This window comes from Erinaceus europaeus, chromosome 2 (genome assembly GCF_950295315.1).
Source record: "Erinaceus europaeus chromosome 2, mEriEur2.1, whole genome shotgun sequence".
Taxonomy (NCBI): Eukaryota; Metazoa; Chordata; class Mammalia; order Eulipotyphla; family Erinaceidae; genus Erinaceus; species Erinaceus europaeus.
Genome location: NC_080163.1, coordinates 159,776,000 through 159,795,899, shown reverse-complemented (window position 1 = coordinate 159,795,899; position 19,900 = coordinate 159,776,000). Strand labels below are relative to the sequence as shown.

Genomic DNA, 19,900 nt, shown 5'->3' with positions numbered 1-19,900 from the left:
TATTTTAAAAGAACAGGGGAAGTGAAATCTTAAAAAAAAAGAAAAGAAAAGAAAAGAAAAAGAAATGAGGATGGAAAAGAGGAGGGAAGTGAGAAGAGGGAGGAGGGGAAGAAGGGGAGGAGATAGCTGACATCGTCACTTGTCAAAAGGTTTTTCGTTCCCCAGTACATGTGCGCACGCATGTGTGTATGTTCTGCGGCCACAGGACCGTCCGGCCCTATGGCCTGCTCCCACTTTTCATCTGGTCCAGTCCCAGGTGAACACCAGCCTGGGGTGGAATTGGGCGACGCGGGTGTGTGGCCTCCGAATAGGGCGTGGTCTCCGGATGGGGGCGTGGCTGGAGGAGGGCGGGCGACAGGGCGCCCGGGCTGCGGGGCGGACCCGCGCGGAGCAGCCAGAGTCCCAGGAGCTTCCTGGCTGCTGGGTGGTGAGTACTCTCAGTGCCCCGCGAGGGGGTCCGCGCAGAGACTGCGCGCCCTAGGTTCTCCACTCCAACTCGGACCTGGGACTCCTTGCTTCCTGACCATCGAGGATTGAGGGAGGAGCTGCCTCGATTTCCCCTGGGGGGAAAGACGGAAGGTGGAAGCACTAAAAGGGGCGCCAGGCATTGGGGAGCCCCCTGGCTGGTTGCAGCCACCGAGGAGAGGAGGGTTTGCGGGCAGTGGCCAGAACTTCGGGGCCTAGGAGCCTTTGAATCTGATTTGGGGCAAGACCTGCGGCAGGGGCTGTCCTTGGAGCGAGGAAGCCAGAGTTCCCGTCTCAGTCCAGGCTCCTCTGAGAGTTGAGTGTCTTCCTCTCTCCTGGCCACAGTTTTCCTATCTTCACCGTGGTGGTTGTGAATGGGTGGAAGTCAATATAGTGAAAGAATACCTGGACGACTGAGCCAGAGCACACCCTCCCTGTGGCATTGTCTGCCTTCCGCAAAAATTTATGACAGAGAAAGGTGTGTGTGTGGGGGGGGGGGGGAGGGACGTGGGAAGAGAGGTGAATACAGAGGGAGAAAAGAGACAGAGAACACCAGAACATCACTTTAGCACATGTGATGCTAGGGATCAAACTGTAGACCTCGTGCTTGAGAGTTGAATGCAGAGGCCTCGTGGGTGCAGAGACTGTGTGGGTTCCTCACTCCCTGCCCAGACACCCCCACTCCAGGCTCTGCCCAGGTGGGCTCACCCTCTCCTTTCCACCTCATGTCAGTGGGTTAACCAGGACCACTTCCTTGCTTTCCAGAAAACTAACCCCCTTCTACCCCCAGACCTCTTAAGGGGAACTTAGTACAGCTACAGCCCTGACTCAGTCTGCCCCTGCTTCAGTCCTCTTTGAGCTCTTAGGCCCTTCCTTCTGTCACCTAGGCCTCCCATAGCATGTCCCCAGGCTGAACAGGATCCTTGTTTCCAGAGGGTAGAAGCCTGCCTTGCTATCCATTCTCAGATCCTGTGCCGATAAGTGGGGGGACATTCCCTGTACCTCTGCTCTTCTGCCTCAGTTACTTGTCCCCAAAGTCTCCCTCAGATCTCCTGAGACACTCAGCACACTGGGATTTGAGGCTGGAGGGGGCCTTACCTGGCCCACCTTCTGCCCACTGGTGGCTGCAAGCTCCTAACTGGCAAGGGGGCTGCTGAGTGCTCAGCAGTGGGCACTTCACTGAGCTCAGAGCTGTGGCTTTGGTGGCCTGGGAGGTGGTGCATGGATAAAGAAAGTGTTGGGCCCTTAAGCATGGGTTTGAATTCTAACAGCACATGTGCCTGACTGATGCTTTGATTCTCTTGCTCTCATTCTTATTAATAAAATTTGAAAAACCTTACAACGAAACCAATAGTCTGTGGCTTTGGCTGGCACCCTTGTTTCTACTCCTTGGCTCTCCTGGAACCCTCTGTCCTCATAGAGTTTATAATCTAGACAGGAGTCAGACCACAGTCAAATAAGTAAAAGCATGATATATCTGTCATTTGGTGAGAAGTACTGTGGAAACAGAGTGTGAAAGGGAACAAGGTTGGGGTCTGCTACGGCAACTTTTTTTTTCAACACCAGGATTTACGCACATGCAATTCCATGGCTCCAGGCCTAATATTTATTTTATTCTTTTTTTAAAGTATTGTATTTATTTTATTTTTGAAATAGATGCAGAGAGAAAGGACCGGCGTAAGGATCCCGGTTTGAGCCCCCGGCTCCCCAGATGCAGGGGGGTCGCTTCACAGGCGGTGAAGCAGGTCTGCAGATGTCTGTCTTTCTCTCCCCCTTTGTCTTCCCCTCCTCTCTCCATTTCTCTCTGTCCTATCCAACAGCAATGATATCAAAAACTACAACAATAATAAAACAAGGGCAACAAAAGGGAATAAATATTAGAGAGAGAGAGAGAGATGCAGAGAGAGAAAGACACAGAGAGAAACACCAGAGCACTGCTCAGCTCTGGCTTTTGGTGGTGTGGAGGATTGAACTTGGGACTTCGGAGCCTCAGGCATGAGAGTCTCTTTGCACAACCATTATGCTATCTACCCCCGCCCTATTTATTTTATTCTAACTAGAGTACTGTTCTGATCTGGCTTATGAAGATGCCAAGAATGGAGCCTGGGGCCTCAGAGCCCCAGACATGAAAACCTTTTTTTTTTGCACAACCACAATGCATAACCCTGCTGTTTTGTGTAGCATAGTCAGGGAAGGATGCTGATGGCTGAGCAAAGCCTGGAAGGAGGTGAGGGCTGAACTAACTGAGTATGTGGGGGGTGGGGGTGGTACACCTGCAGAGAGGGAAGGGCATCATGTAGGAAGCCCACTGACAGAAGCATGACTGACGGGAGCAGGTCTGGCTTGTTCTGGGTACAAGGAGGGACAGTGTACCTGGGGCAGAGTGAGTGAAGAGCAGGTGGGGGTAGCAGTTTGAGCAAATGAGTGTAGAGAGGCAGGGGTGGGGGGGGTCTATGCACTGCTGATGGTCACTATGAGGGCTTTGGTGTAGACTGTGAATGTGATGCGAACCATGTGAGGGCTGAGAGCAGAGGCATCACTGCTCTAACTTAGGGGTTAGTAGCTTCATCTGCTGCAAGGGAGTGAGAGCAGAAGGAGGAGACCAATAAGCAACCACTACTGTCATTTTGGGGAGAGGCCATGGGGACTTGCATTCACAGTATAGAAGGTGTGAAAAAAGCATCCTGTCTGGGGTTTGGGGTGGGAGAGAAATGGAGTCGGGGTGCCTTGGAGGGTTGTGCTCTCAGTATCTAGGAGTTTGTAGCTGTTGCACCCTACTGACAAGGGAGATGCTTAGGAGAAAACCCTGGAGGTTGGTTTTGTGCCTATCAAGTGGGAGGTGTCCAGGAGAAGATGTCCAGTAGGCAGCTGGGGAAAGTCTAACAGGGAGGGTAGAAATGAAATTTTAAACAGTACTGCCAGATAGCTGGTATCTAAAGGCCTATGGATAGCTGAGTTCATTTAGGGAGGGGGGTGATGGTCAGGAGGTGGGCCACCCAGTGAGACCCTTCCATTGGGAACCAGCCAACAAGGAGACAGAGCTATTTCTTCCTTCCTTCCTTTTTTTCTTTCTTCCTTCCTTCCTCCCTACCTTTCTCAGAGGGAGAGGGAAAGGGAAAGAGAGAGAGAGATGAGAGAGAGAGAGAGAGAGAGAGGGAAATGAGAGAGAGGGAGAGAGGAAAAGCAGCATGAAGCTTCCTTCGATGCAGTGAGGTTCAGTCTAGAACCTGGGTTATGCACTTGGTGAAACAATGCACCAATAAGTGAGCTACTTCCATAGAGTTATCTGGGTAGCAAGGAGGACAGTGCTTTGTGGAGGAGGAAGGGGGTGATTCTGATACCTTCCTTTGACCAACAGGCAGGGTGAGGGCTGAGGATTGAGCAAGGTTAAGATCAGCAGTAACCATGACATACAGAGAACAGAATCCTGCCTTGAAGGGCAGTGTATGTGTGTGTGTGTGTGTGTGTGTGTGGCGGGAGGAGGTGGTGGTGGTGGTATGTAGGGCTGGAGCCCACTTTTAGGATAGAGAAATTGCTATCCGTGTATATCCTGGGGGATGGGGAGAAGCTAGGTGGAAGGGGTGGAGAGTGGGTACAGGAGGTGAGGAGGGGAAAGGCTTAGGCTTTAGAAGCTGGGTCTGAGGGGCAGGGTGGTAGCCCCCCTGATTGAGTGCACATGTTACAATGCACAAGGACCTGGATTCAAGCCCCCGGTCCCCACCTGCAGGGGGGGAAGCTTCACCAGTGATGAAGCAGTGCTGACAGGTGTCTCTCTGTCTGTCTCCCTCTCTATCAACTCCTTCCCTTTCAGTTTCTTTCTGACTATCCAATAATAATAAAGATTAAAAAAAAAAGAAGAAAGAAACTAAAAAAAAAAATCCAGGTCTACAGAGAGACCCCTTCTCTCTTCTGTAGATCTAGACTTCAGCACTTAGACAAGTGCACTGGCTCAGGGCTCAGAGAAATCAGGTTGGTCAGGGGTTTGGGGAGGAAGATGTGAGTACTGGGCCTGGGGGTCAGTCTGGAGGATGCACGTCAATTGGCCCTTCCTCTGAGCCCTCTGTTTCAACGCGGAGTGCTCCCCTTTGCCACAGGAATCATCTCTTCCTGGAGGGAAGATGACTCAGACTCCAGAGTAGCTGTAACTGAAGTAGAGAAGAACAGGCAACGGTGCTGGGATGACTGAGTTAGCCTGAAGAGGGAAGTCTGGTAAAGGCAGGGTTTTAGCAGCAGCATTTATCAACTAAATGATGAGTGGACATCTTTTATTTCTTCATTCTCTCAATCTAAATAGAAGTAGGAGAAACTTAAATGACATAGAAGGGGCTGCTGGAACTGGGCAGGAGGTTGGGGGCTTCGATGAGAATAGACAGATGTGTTCTGGGGAGAGAGCTTAATGGTTATGCAAATGGAATCCATACCTGAGGCTCTGAACTCCCTGGTACAAACCCCAGCTCCATTGTCAGCCAGAGCAGAGCAGTGCTCTGATAAAAATAAAAATAGGCAGTGCCTGCTCAGGGACAAAGGGCTGGCAAGATTGGTCCTGAGGTATTTTCTTTGCTTTCTGGAAGGAGACCAGGAATGAGGTGGGACTTTCCTGCTATTGGTGGTGGGAGGATGGAATGCCAGAAGCTGAGGCCCTGGCCTGCCTCTCCCTGCTGATTGGCGCTCATGAGTCTTGGCATCAGGAGTCTGGGTGTGTATGTGGCTGGAGCTTTCCCTGTGCTGCCTAAGGCCCCCGGGTGTTTGGAAATGGCTCCTCTTTGCTCACTTGTAGCAAGTCCTTGTGCAGATGAGCACACTTGTGGGTATGTCCCCTGTCCCTGGAGGGGGACACTCCTGCTGGGAATGGAAGGCTGGTTGGCCAGCGCTGACTTCCTGCTCTTGTGTTTGGGGTTTTCCCCTGGGAGGTGGGGTCTCAGGGCACATTTTTTAATAAGATATATATTTCTTTTTAAAAAATATTTTATTTACTTATTAATGAGAAACATAGGAGGAGAGAGAAAGAACCAAACATCACTCTGGTACATGTGCTGCTGGGGGTTGAACTCAGGACCTCATGCTTAAGAGTCCGATGCTTTATCCACTGCGCCACTTCCTGGACCTCTCAGGGCACATCTTTCCTGCTTGGCCTGTGCTGTTTGTTTTGCCTTCCAACTCAAGGCCTCCTGCAGACAACATGGCCATACCCCCACCAAACCTTCTTGTTCTCTCTGGCTCTCTCCTTTGGCTCCTCTGCTTGACAGCAGGCACAAGAAGGACTATAGACTGGTGAAATAGCTCTCTTGGCCCCAGGTTCACACCCAGCCCCCACAGCTGTGGTCTCTTTCACTCTCTTTCAGTCTTTCTGTCTCTAAAGTGTAAGTGTGTGAGAGAGAGGGGGCAGGGGGAGAGGGAAAGGGAAAGGGAGCTCTTCATAGCCAGAGAGAGCTTTTACTGTATTTGGACCTAAGTACTTCTTACTTCTGGTGGTGTGGGGGATCCAGTCTGGATCCTTCAAGCCTTAGGCCTGTTGTACAAACTGCTGTGCTATCTCCTCACCCCCAAAGAGAACTATCAGATTCCTAGTGCAGAGGCCTCTGGGTTGGGGATGCCTTTTCTGCCTCAGTTTCCCCATCTGGCCTATAGAAGGTCTCTAGACTAACTGTTGTTGGCATTCCGAATTAGAGATCTCCGTTTCTCTTACCTTGGCTGGGGTTTAGGAACAGGCACAGAATGTCCAGCCCCCTCCCTCCCCCCACCCCCGGCAGATTTTTGGATTCATAAACATTCCCATTATGGTCCCCTCTCCACCCCTTGAGCCTGCTCTGTGCCAAGTTCAGAGCTGCCAGGGTAGATCAGACTCAGACTTCAACTTGGGCCAGGAAGGGAAGTGAAATATATGAACAACCAGTAAGAAAAGTGCAAAGGATCCCCAGGCCCCTTGGCATGTGCTCTATGGGAGTGCTTTGGAATGCCCCTAGAGAAAATAAAAGTCTTTCTTCTTCTTTTTCCATGCCCACGCCCTTTCACTTTCATTTTCTCTGGGTACTCACTGCACCAATTGAGAGGCAATTGCAGAATGGCCCCTGCTAAGAGATTGTCTCTGCTGCTCAGGGAGCCTCCCAGGGCTTGGAGTGCCAATAGATGGCTTCTTAGAAGATCCCAGCACACAGAGTCTGTGTGTCCAGCCCATGGGTGTTGGTGAGTTAGTGCAGGGAAGGTGAGGTCTGGGGGAAGCTGGGGGAAGCTGGGGTCAGTGGGAATGGGGTTGTAGGCATCCCTTAGCTTGGGAACTCAACTGTTGGCATCATGACTTCTCTTCACCTGGGTTGGGATCTTGGAGCAATGTTCTGGGAATGCACCTTGGGGTAGATTTGAGTTACCTGCAGGTATGAGTTTGAGGCCCCTGTGGGAAACCCAGATAAGAGAACTAGCAGCACGCATCTGCAGTCACACTGAAACCCTCCCACCTGCTCTAGTGTCTGGGAGGGTGATCACAGGAGGTGCCTGACCCTTGGGTCTGCTCAGTAGATACTAAGTAAGCATTAGCTGTTACTGGAGGGGCGGCCCAGGTGGCCTGAGTCCCATCAGTATGGAAAAACCCTTTCACACTATTTGCAAGAGGATTCATTCCTGAATCTCTCAAGAGACGTTTTGACATTAGTTCAGGTCTAGTAAGTCCAGCTCACTTGGATAGTGCGCTGCTTTACCATGTGTAAGACCCAGGTTCGTGCCTGGCCCCAACCACATTGGAAGAATGTTGTGTTCGTTTTTCACTCTTTCTCACTACCTCTTTGTTTCTGTCTCTATCTGAAAAACAAAAATAAATAAAAAGTCATTCCAGAGCAGTAAAACCCTGGCAATGATGATGATATATGTGTATTAGTTCAAGTCTTTTATAATTTATGATTTTTAATACTTTGTTCAGCCTGGATGTGGGGTCCAGCGTCTTGATTTAACTTCTGGTTGTTTCTGACTCTCTCTGGGGCCTTGGGTCCTGGTATTCTCTAGACCTCAGATTGTATGTGTGTACAGTGCAGAGCTTGGATTGAACCGGGCCTGAGGATAGGAACATGTTTACATAGACTTGCCCACTTGCCCAAGTCAGTTTGGACTTGCCCACTTCTCTGCCCTGCCTGCTTGGCTACTGAGACATTCCTGCCCTGACCTCTCTCTCCTCCCCAGGTCGTGAAATGTGCACCCAGGAGGCCTTCCAGGCACAAAGGAGCGAGCTCCTGGGGCTGCTGGTCTCTGGGTCACTGGAGGGCTTTGAGAGTGTCCTGGACTGGCTGCTGTCCTGGGGAGTGCTCTCCTGGGAGGACTATGAGGGTCTCAGCCTCCTTGGCCAGCCCCTCTCTCGCTCAGCCAGGCATCTCTTAGACACCGTCTGGAGTAAGGGTGCCTGGGGCTGTGAGCGCCTTATCGCAGCTGTGAATGAGGCCCAGGCTGATAGTCAGGTCCTGGAACTGCCTTCGTGCTGGAACCCCCACTCTTCCCACCCGGCTCGTGACTTGCAGAGCCACCGACCAGCTGTCATCAGGAGACTCTACAGCCGTGTGGAGGGTGTGCTGGAGCAGGCACGTCAGCAGGGCTTCATCAGCCGCTATGAGTGTGATGAAATCAGGCTGCCCATCTTCACTGCATCCCAGCGGGTAAGGCACTTCCGTCTTGGGCAATCAGAATTCACAGGAAAGGGGGAGTCACTGAAATTGATGAAGTCAGTCCTAGTGGGAGGCATGGACCATGGAACCCCAGAACTCTCCGAAGAAGAGCTAGGTTACCTTGCTCAGGATATTTGATGAGAGGAAGGGAAAGAGAAAGAACCAGAGTAGTCCTCTTGGAGAGGAAAGGAATTTAGATTCTGGAGTTTAAGGGATATAGGGTCTCTCTCGGAAACCTTTCATCTTGACTCAGCTCCCTCATCTGTCAAGCATTAGTAAGGGTTCTTGGGAAGAGTCACTGCTCTGATTTGTGTAACACTGAGACCTGTGTCTGGGGTAGGAATGACACCATTGGCTGCTGTCATTCCTATTATTAGTGACATTCTGGCTTTTTTTTTTTTTTTTTTATGACCACCAGGAATGGTGGAATATTTTTTTTCTTCTTTACCAGAGCACCGATAAGCTCTGGCTCCTGGTGGTGTGGGGGATTGAACTTGAAACTTTGGAGCCTCAGATATGAGAGTCTATTTGCATAACCATTATGCTAGCTACCCCCTTGACATTCTGTCTTTACACACTTTCATTACTGTTTTAAAATGGTGCCTCAGGAAATCAAAATCTGTTACATTAATTCTGTATTTAATATTTAATCTAGCTGTGAATTAATTAATAATATAGTCAGTAATTTCTTTTTTTATACTTATTTATTTTCTTTTGTTGCCCCTGTTGTTTTATTGTTGTAGTTATTATTGTTATTGTTATTGATGTCATCATTGTTGGATAGGACAAAGAGAGAAATGGAGAGAGGACAGGAAGACAGAGAGGGGGAGAGAAAGACAGAAACCTACAGACCTGCTTCACCGCCTGTGAAGCGACTCCCCTACAGGTGGGGAGCCTGGGGCTCGAACTGGGATCTTTACACCGGTATTTGTGCTTTGCACCATGTGCACTTAACCCGCTGTGCTACCGCCCGACTCCCAGTAATTTCTTTTTTTTTTTTTTTTAAGAAAAAGTATTATTTTATTTAAATAAATAAAGACATGTTTAGATGTCAACCATGGTGACAGTTACGAGTTCCCCCAAGTTTTTCTCTTTTTTTTTAAGGTTTAATAATGTATAATTTATCTGTTGGCTTTTTACTTCATAACTGCATCAGTTTTTCTGACCTTTTCTCCAACAGTTATCATTGCTAGAAGATTTGTCATCCATAGTCTCGTTTTTTTATGTCTCTCAAGTCACTTTCACAAACAAACATACTTGGAGTAAATGTCTTAAGAACAAATGAAGGACAGTGATTTAAGTTATCTATGTTCCAGGCATCAGGGTCAGGAACCTGATTGGCAGCATTAGTAGGCTGTTCATTTGCTTCTGAGCTTGTAGAAGTAGACTTTGGGAGGTTCTGTTGACACAATTAGCCTCGTGTTCTTTGAGTCTTGATTGGAACCACGTGACAAGCATTGTATTTGCAGTTAGCCATCCTTTTAGCTATCTTTGGATTTTTCTTTTTACATGGTGCCCGGTGGTATTGCAATCTGCTGGCTGGTATCCTGTGGGTCATAAGGACATATTCCTAAAACTTCTACATCCCTGAGGTCTTATTCTTCAATAATATCTCTCAGGAGTCCAAAGGGAATTGTCATGTGACGAGGAAGACAGTCTGTAAGGATACAGATACCGCTCAGCTTCCTCTCCATTTTTTTTTTAAATTCCTTTTCAAATGAATGTTTCTGATTGTAACTTGTACCTATAGGTTATATATGTATTATTGACAAATGGTGGAAATTCAATTCAAGTCTGAATTGCAAAAATTGTACTTTTTTTTCTTAATAATATAGATAATAATATAATAATTAAAATAGCTCCCTTAAACACAGTACTGCTTTGCCATGTTCTTCATCCAGGTTCAAGCTCAGCCCCTACCACATTGACAGAAGCTTCTGTGCTGTGGTCTCTCTCTCTTTGCCTATCTCTACCTAATATATATATATATATATATATATATATATATACCATTATATGTTAATGTTGTTTAGATGTTCACATGGGGTTTCCAATATGAAATCATACCAGATCATACCCCTTTTGAGTTTGGAGTAGAATCACTCCTGCAATGATTCAGCAGAGACCACAAGTATAGGAAAGAGTCTATTGGGCATATATTTTTAGAACTCTCTTTTATTTTTCCCCCAAACAGGGACACCCCCTCCCTCCCTGCCAGGTTTCCTGTGATGTAGATAGAATGGTCGGTTAACATCCCTGTATTGTGATCAGGAAGTTGAGGCCCTAGGAATGTGGTTTAAATAACCACATTCACAGTAGTTGATGAGAGAGCCATTACTGGATCTAGTGTCTTTTTTTTTTGCCTTTAAAATTTTTTTATTTATAAAATGGAAATATTGACAATACCATAGGGTAAGAGGGATAAAATTCCCACCAACAGAACTCTGTATTCAGTCCCCTCCCTTGATAGCTTTGCTATTCTTTATCCCTCTGAGAGCATGGACCCATGTTCATTATGGGGTGTAGAAGGTAGAAGGTCTGGCTTCACCTGAATTAGTGGGGGGTAGGGGTGGGGTGGGGAAGAAGAAAATAGGAAAACTTCTTGTTTAAACAAGAAATCATAAAGCAGATAAGAACATATGTAGAACTAGACAATAAGGACTTATAAAATTGAATGAGATGCAGGACATAGAGGAAAATCTGTAATCTGAAGTCTTGTATGAGGAAATGAGAAAAGTTGTATTTTGGTGAACTGAAAATACATCTGAAGAAAAGGCTAGGTAGGCTAACCACCAAAAAAAAAAAAAAATCACTTAAGTGCTGGGACCAGGTGACAAAGAGTAGGGACAAGAGAGTTGAATTTTATAATAGTTTACAAAGAAACTGAACTGCCTGAGGCTTAATTTGTTTTAGAATTCAACTTTTCAACTTTCTCTGAGCACTCTTTGAGCTTTCTGATTCTCTTCCTTGGTGACTGCATTTTGAGTCAATGTGGCAGTGTAAGTACAGTGTTCCCTCCAGTTCAGGATTTGTGTACTTTCATAGCTGACCATAACATTTCCTGTAGAGATCACATGGTGCCATGAACAAGGACCCAGGTTCAAGCCCCTAGTCCCCATTTGCAGGGGGGAATGCTTCCTGAGCCATGAAGCAGTACTGCAGTTGTCTTTCTTTCTCTACCCTTTTGCTCTCGATTTTTCTCTGTCTCTACTCAACAAAGAAAGGAAGAGAGGGAGGGGGGAAGGGAGAGAAAATGTGTTCAAACGAACAAAGTGCAGTTGACAAAACTAAATCCTTAACCTACGAAAGTTGTTTGTGACTTGCTTGCTTGAGGCCTGGTTGAGCACATATGTTACAATGTGCAAGGACCTGGGTTTGAGCCTCTGGTTCCCACTTGCAGGGGGAAAGCTTAGCAAGTGGTGAAGCAGTGCTGCAAGTGTCTCTCTGTCTCTCTCCCTCTCTATCTCTTTCCTACTCTCTTGGTTTCTGGCTGTCTCTATCCAATAACAAAAGTTAAAAAATAAATAAATAAAAAGAACTAAATTTTTTTTTAAAAAAAACTTTATTTATTTTCCCTTTTGTTGCCCTTGTTTTTTGTTGTTGTTGTAGTTATTGTTGTTGTTATTGATGTCATCGTTGCTGGATAGGACAGAGAGAAATGGAGAGAGGAGGGGAAGACAGAGAGGGGGAGAGAAAGACACTTGCAGACCTGTTTCACCACTTGTGAAGCAACCCCACCTGCAGGTGGGGAGCTGGGAGCTCGAACCAGGATCCTTACGCCAGTCCTTGCGCTTTGCACCATGTGTGCTTAACCCACTGTGCTACTGCCCGACTCCCAACTAAATTATTAAAACAGTGATTTCTACTATCTACTGATTAAGTACCTACTGTCTGCCAAACATTTTGCTAATCCCTTTATATTTACTAATTCATTTTAAGTCACTCTTACTATTTTTTTTTCAGAGTCCAAGCCTTGCCTGTGTACAGTTTCATTGCTCCAGGTTGCTGAGAGAGAGAGAATATATAAATAAATGAAAGAGAGAAAAGGTAGAAACACCAAACCATTGGAGCTTCCTCCAATCCATAGCGCCTCCTGTGTGGTTCCAGGCCTCTAACCTGGGCCATGCACATAGTAAGGCATCTGCCCTACCTGCTGTCTTTCCAGCCCTCTCTATTACATGTCAAGGGTTCAGTGCAGCTACACTAATTTTCAAATCACCATCTGAGAAGTGACCCAGATAGAATTTGTCTCCCAAAGCTTGTACTGTTCTCCTGTGTCATGCAAAACAGGGATGGGGCAGGGGTAGGGAGATTCAGATGAAAAACTTGGTTGGGTATCACATCTGTTAGCAAACCTGAGACTGGAATATTGGCTGTGATCCAGGTGTCCAGCTTCCACATACAGCTGCTCAAGTTGATAGAGCCAGAGTGTCAGGCCGAATTGCAAAGCTTCTTTACAGTAGTAGCTTAGACATAGTTAACTTGGGAAATGTACCATGTCTGCAGAAAGTATAGTTTCATAGTTTGTGGTATACACATGTGCCCATCACCCAGGTGAAGTAATAGAATGTTACTAATAACTCTATGAATTGCAGCCATAAATAGTAAACACTAGCTTAATCTTTACATTTATTTGAATTTCTTTATGGTATTAACACCTTGTACAATCTCTAAACAAAATATTGTTTTCTTTTTAAAGGGAAAATAACAAGCAGAAACCTATCTTTGTGAGAAAAGAGCAATATTATCTGCCTGCCTTTTTTCTTTCTGTTTCTGTTTCTCTTTTTTTTTTTTCCTCCAGGGTTATTGCTGGAGCTCAGTGCCTGCACTATGATTCCACTGCTCCTGGAGGCTAATTTTTCCTCTTTGTTGCCCTTGTTGTTTATCGTCGTTATTGTTATAATTGTTGTTGCTGTCATTGTTGGACAGGAAAGAGAGAAATGGAGAGAGGAGGAGAAGACAGAGGGGGAGAGAAAGATAGATACCTGTAGACCTGCTTCACCATCTGTGAAGTGACCCCCCCCTGCAGGTGGGGGGCCCGGGGGCTCAAACCATGATCTCTGTGCTGCTGGTCCTTGTATTTTGCACCATGTGCGCTTAACCCACTGCGCTACCACCTGACCCCCTTTCTTTCTTTTTAAAACAGAAATAAGCAAACAGTGTTTTTAATATTTTAATTTATTTATTCATTTATTGGATAGATACAGAGAGTAATTGAGAGGGAAGGGGGAGATAGACAGACAGACAGACAGACAGATAGACAGACAGCAGCACACTGGGTTAAACGCACATAGTACAAAGCATAGGGACCTGTGCAAGTATCCTGGTTCAAGGCCCTGGCTCTCCATCTGCAAGGGCAGTCGCTTCACAAGCAGTGAAGTAGGTCTGCAGGTGTCTGTCTTTCTCCCCCCACTGTATCTTCCTCTCCTCTCTCAATTTCTCTTTGTCTGTCCAACAACAACAACAAAAATGGAGAAAATGGCCACCAGGAGCAGTGGATTCATAGTGCAGGCACTGAGTCCCAGTAATAACCCTGGAGACGAGAGAGAGAGAGAGAGAGAGAGTTTCAGACCTGCTTCAACACTCATGAAGCTTTCCCCCTGCAGGGGCTTGAACCTAGAGCATGTGAACTGTAATGTGTGCACTTAACCAAATGCACCAACCACCACCTGGCCAGCTTGTCTTTTTTTTTTTTTCTTTCTCTCTCTCTCCCTCTCCCTCTCCCTCTTGTTGTTTTCGCCGGGCTGACTTCACGGGCGGGTAACAGACGACCAGAGACTCATGGTTGAGCTGTACGCAGTATCTCTTTATTCATGCAGGACGCAGCGCAATCTATACCAAGCTAAGCTAAAACTAACACTACAAACAATCTTATCCTTATAAATATACTAGCCCAGTAGGGTGGGAACAGGATGCGACGCAGAGAGGGTGGAGAGAAAAGTGACTGGTGGAAATCAGGGTATGACAAGGAGAGGGGGCGGAGCAGGCAAGAATTCTACCACTGAACCACCAATGCCCTGGAGGGAGGGTGGTGCTTGTTAACAGCGGTTATGTAAATAAAATACAGTGGTTATGTAAATAGAATGCAGTGTTAAGCAGGGGTGATTTAAACCAAATGAAACAGAAGGGGTTTTTAGAAGCATACCAACACCTCTCCCTCTCCCTCTCCCTCTCCCTCTCCCTCTCCCTCTCCCTCTCCCTCTCCCTCTCCCTCTCCCTCTCTGTCTTCCTCTTTTGGTCATTAGCAGAGCTTCACCTCTCTTAGTCAACTTTTTCAGACAGAAGGAAAGAAACAAACAGACAGAGAGAGGGAAAGACACCACAGCACCAAAACTTCCTGCAATGCATTGGGGCTGTGCTTAAGCCTGTGTCCTGAGTACAGTAAAGCTAGCACAATATCCAGATGAGCTGTCTTGCTGGCTCTGCCTTTGGATCTTGGATGAAAGCTCCATCAGGGAAGTTGGACAGGGGATAAGTGATAAGGTCTGACTTTTTCTTCCATAGGAAATCATTAGGGTTCATGCTGGCATCTCTATTGGCAAGGTCATGAACAAGTCTTGAAAAAATAATAGAACTCTCACCCTGGGAGGTGGCACAGTGGATAAAACATTGGAATTTCAAGCTTGAGGTCCCAAGTTCAATCTTTGGTATTGCATTTCCCAGAGTTCTCCACCCCCTCTGCCTCTCCCTCCCCCCCCCCATAGATAAGATGTGTGTGTTTGAATAACAGGGTTCAGAAAAAGGACAAATACCAGATGATCTCACTTATAGGTGCAACTTAAGAAACAAGGAAAGGGGGAGTCGGGGGAGTAGTGCAGCGGATTAAGGGCACATGGCGCAAAGCGCAAGGACCAGTGTAAGGATCCCAGTTCGAGCCCCCGGCTCCCCACCTGCAGGGGAGTCACTTCACAGGCGGTGAAGCAGGTCTGCAGATGTCTATCTTTCTCTCTCCATCTCTGTCTTCCCCCTTCTCTTTATTTCTCTCTGTCCTATCCAACAACTATAACAACAATAATAATTACAACAATAAAACAACAAGGGCAACAAAAGGGAATAAATAAACATAAATATTTAAAAAAGAAAGAAGCAGAGGGTGAAAACTTGAACTAGGTATGATGCTGATGTAGTGCAGCAAAGCAAAGGACTTTAGAGGAGAAGGAGATTGGAGGGAGTTAAGAGTGCATTAGGGATCCGGTGCATGATGGTGGAGGAGGAATTAAGTTGATGGTAGGAGTGGTGTTCAGACATGTATCACAGGGAGAGAAGAAATTGGATGTGTCAACAAATGTCCTGTAAACCATTATTCCCCCCCCCCATCCCCAACAAAATGAGTTGGAAGAAAAAAATAACAGGGATCACTGCAGCTGGAGGATCTGGTTGGTTCAGTGTGAGTCAGGGTCTAAGAGTCTAGTGGAATATGGCCACAGGAAGAGGGCTGCTTTTTCAGTTGTTGGAAGCTTATAAAAGACACTTCTATCCCTCAGGGATAGGGCAAGGGTGAGATACTTTGTGAGGTGAAATGTATGTCCTCAGCTAACCCAAGAAGCAGTGGTTTAGAGGATTAGTGACATTAGGGTGTGGTTAGAACAAGCCAGACATGATAAGGCTGAGATGCAGGCATGTCTGGATAGCTGACCGATAGCTGTTTTTAGCAGCTCTGCATCTCGAGTCACACAGCTTCAATCTCTCTCGACTGGTGGTCCTCCTCCCATAGTATGGATTTGTCATCCTCAAATTTTCTTTGTAGCCTTCCTGCATAAATTCTCCAGCACCCTGAATTCCTTCTCTCCCTTCCCGCCCCCCCCCCAGTATATTCTATTTCGATAGATTGTATCTTCCAATCTGTTCTTTTTTATTTATTTATTTTAATTGCCACCAGGGTTATCCCTATGACTCAGTGCCTGTACAGTGAATTCTCTGCTCCCAGTAGCCTGCTTTTCTCTCTCTCTCTCTCTCTAATTTTTTTTTATTATCTTTATTTTATTTATTGGATAGAGGCAGCCAGAAATCTAGAGGGGGAGACAGAGAGACACCTGCAGCATTGCGTCACCACTCGCAAAGTTTTCCTCCTGCAGGTGGGGACTGGGGGCTCAACCTGGGTCCTTGCACATTGTAACATGTGCACTCAATCAGCTGCACCACCACCCAGTCCCACTCTCTCTCTCTTTCTTAGAGACAGAGAAATTGAGAGGGAATGGGGATATAGAGAAGGAGACACTGAATCACTGCTCCACCACTTTGGGGGCTCCTCCCTCCCCCTGCTCTGCCCCACCCAGATGGGTACCAGCGCCTTAAACCAGGTCCTTGCTTTGTGTGTGCTCTACCAGGTGCACCACCAGCTGCCTCCCCTTCAATCTATGATTTAGAATGAGTGCATGGGACTTAGAGTGTCTGACCTCTTACATGTCTAAAAGTTCATTCATATTTGATAGTTTGACTGGATATAAAATTCTGAGCTGATGATTTTCCATTGAATTTTGGAAGGACTACTCCTGTATCTTCTCTCATCTAAGATGAATTGCTAAATAATTACTACTCTTTCAGGAAGCATGTAAAAAATCCCTTTGGACCCTAACATCCTGAAAATTTACCGTTATGTAACTATAAAGTTTATATCATGGAAAATTTTCTTGATTACTTTATTGATAATTTCCTCCTATTTTCTCACCCTACGGAATGGCTATTATTTGAATTTTAGCACTGCTGAAGTGAACTTTTATTTTTTTTCTTAAAACAATTTTTTTTTTAGTATCTTTACTTATTTGATAGAGACAGCCAGAAATTGAGAGGGAAAGGGAGATAGAGAGCAACAGAGAGACACCTGAAGCCAGCCCTGCTTCACCACTTGTGAAGCTTTCCTCCTGCAAGGGGGAACTGGGGGCTTGAATTCAGGTCCTTGCTCATTATAACTTGTGCGCTCAATCAGGTGCACCACCACCTGGCACCTCTTTTAATTTTTTTCTGCACCCAGCTCTTGCTGTTTGATATCCTCATATTTATTTTTAAACTATTGAATTTTTCATTTTGCTAGCATTCTTTTAATTTACAAGTGTGGTATCTTTTTTTTTTGCTGTATTTTCTGTATGCTATCCTCAACTCTATCTTTAAACCTTTGAATTTTTCATGTTTGCTACCATTCTTTTAATTTCTAAGCACTCCCCCCCTCATGTTCTATATTTTACCATATGGTTCTCATGCTATGGATTCAATATCTTCTCTTACTTAAGGATTGCAATGATTTTTCTTTGTTTTTACTTTTATTGCCCTGCACAACCTTTCTTATCCTGTGAGTTATTTTTCTCTCTCCCACTTACTTGGCTTACATTTCTCATATCATATTCTTTCTATGGGTGTATGATAAATCTTGGTTGCCTCCTCATGACTGAGTAGAGCACGTGGAAAAATCAGAGCATGTGGGCGAAACTTGTCTAACCTGAATTTTGCTGTAGACTTTTTAGGGAATGGCAGTGCTTGTTTCTTTAGACCCATCTTCCGGGTTAGTTAGCTTTCTAGTATAGATTTCACAGACCTCCTGCCTGGTGGTACACTGCCAGAATTGTGGGAGCACACTTATTGAGATGTCTGGGTGGTGAGAGAGTGTGTATGTTGGGGATGGTGGTGGGGAGAAGTCAACATTCAGTACTCATGTTGTATCTGATCACTTAAACCCTGTCTTGGATATATTAGAGACTCACCTCCTTGACTGTTTCCCATGCCCAGGGACCCTGTTCTTATCTTCCTAAGATAGAAATCTTCACACTTTGCCATGACAGGGCAGGGTTCTGTTTCATAAATGCCTTTGACTCCACCCTCCCTTATTAATTTCTATCCATTCCAGAAGCACCTGCTCTTAATCTCAACTGCCTTTACCAATTTAGAGATGTACATGGTTTGCTTTTCAGTTTTCCATGGCTGGCTGAGCTCTGGGCTTTCTGAACTTTTCTGATTTTGTTAGTCTCTGTTTAATTTGGCAAGTGCTTGAATGTTTCCTCTGTACCAGGCAGTCTTCCAGGCATTGAGGTTACATCAATAAATAAAAATGGGGAGCTGGGCGGCAGTGGCGCAGCAGGTTAAGCACAGGTGGTGCAAAGCGCAAGGACCAGACTAAGGATCCTGGTTCAAGCCCCTGGCTCTCCATCTGTAGGGGGGTCGCTTCACAGGCGGTGAAGCAGGTCTTCTTCCCCTCTGTCTTCCCCTCTTCTCTCTATTTCTCTCTGTCCTGTCCAAGGACAATGACAGCAATAATGATAACAAATGATAAACAACAAGGGCAACAAAAGGGAAAAAATAGCCTCCAGGAGCAATGGTTTCATAGTACAGGCACCAAGTCCCAGTGATAACCCTGAAGGCAAAATAAATAAATAAATAAATAAATAAATAAATAAATAAATAAATAAATAAAATGGCTGGACTGGGTAGATAGCAAAATGGCTTTGCAAAAGACTCTCATGCCTGAGGCTCTGAGGTTACAGGTTCAATCCCCATCACCACTATAAGCCACAGCTGAGCAGTGTTCTGGCCTCTATTTCTCTCTCTCTCTCTCTTATTAAAATAAAATATTTTTAAAAAATAAAACAAACCGGGAGTTGGGCAATAGCACAGCAGGTTAAGCACAGGTGGCACAAAGTGTAAGGACCAGCATAAGGATCCCAGTTCGAGCTCCTGGCTCCCCACCTGCAGGGGAGTTGCTTCACAAGTGGTAAAGCAGGTCTGCAGGTGTCTATCTTTCTCTTCCCCTCTCTGTCTTTCCCTCCTCTCTCCATTTCTCTCTGTCCTATCCGACAACAATGACATCAATAACAACAATAACTACAACAAAGGCAACAAAAGGGAATTAAATAAATAAAATAAAACAAAACAACAACAAAAAAACAAACTCTCTTGTCCTGGAGATATTTACATCCCAGTGAAGGGACATAGATATAAGCAATAGGAAGTAAATGACAGAGTATGTTTGAAGGTACTTTGTCTGTGGCCTGGGAGGTGGTGCAGTGATAAAGCTTTGGACTCTCAAGCATGAGGTCCCAAGTATGATCCCCGGCAGCATATATGCCAGAGTGATGTCTGGTTCTCTCTCTCTTCCTATCTTTCTTGTAAATAAATAAAATATTTTAAAAAAAAAGAAAAGAAGGTACTTGGTGCTGTTGAAAATCAGCAGAGTAAGTTTGGGAGTTGAGAGTTCTAGGGAGAGGGGTTGAGTGATTGTAATTTTAAGCTGAATGGTCAGGGGTTTCTCACTAAGAAGGTGAAATGTAAGCAAAGACTTGAAGGTGCTGAGACTATTAGTTCTGTGGCTCTCTGGAGGATGGGCCTTCCAGGCAGAGGGAACAGCCAGACCCAAACAAAGCCCAGAGGTGGCTGCATGCTTGATACTGTCAGAAAATAGGGGCCAGCATAAGCCCAGGGAAGAAGAGGCGAAGGTGAAGTCAGAGAAACAACTGAGGTCCAGGTGGCTACAAATGGAATGTCAGCCATTCTGGGGCCTTGTAGTTTCCCATTTGACTTGGGATTTTACTCTAAGCAAATTAGGAAGCTGTCAGGATCTTAGCAACAGGAGTGGTGTGATCTATCTTTGTTTTTTTAAAAAAATTATTTATTTATTTATTTATTTATTTATTTATTTATTTATTCAGACACCTGCAGACTTGTTTCACCGCTTGTGAAGTGACTCCCCTACAGGTGGGGAGCCAGGGGCTTGAACTGGGATCATTCAGCCAATCCTTGTGCTTTGCAGCACCTGCGCTTAACCCAATGCACTACCGCCTGACTCCCTATTTATTTATTTTCCGTTT

General features: G+C 45.8%; 1 protein-coding gene across 6 annotated transcripts in view; it reads left to right on the top strand.

Annotated features, from left to right (window-relative positions):
- Nucleotides 1–358: 358 nt before the first annotated feature.
- Nucleotides 359–19,900, top strand: part of NOD2 (nucleotide binding oligomerization domain containing 2) — a 55,041-nt gene continuing 35,499 nt past the window's right edge. For 3 of the 6 annotated variants that reach the window (XM_060185571.1, XM_060185572.1, XM_007538394.3), the window contains exons 1-2: nt 6,516–6,648; nt 7,633–8,099. In XM_060185571.1, coding sequence (XP_060041554.1) covers nt 6,639–6,648; nt 7,633–8,099 — 477 coding nt within the window. In that variant the 5' untranslated portion in view covers nt 6,516–6,638. Of the gene's footprint in view, nt 428–458; nt 580–5,176; nt 5,239–6,515; nt 6,649–7,632; nt 8,100–19,900 lie in introns of those variants that run through there. The other 3 variants (XM_060185569.1, XM_060185574.1, XM_060185570.1) reach the window with 3 other exon arrangements.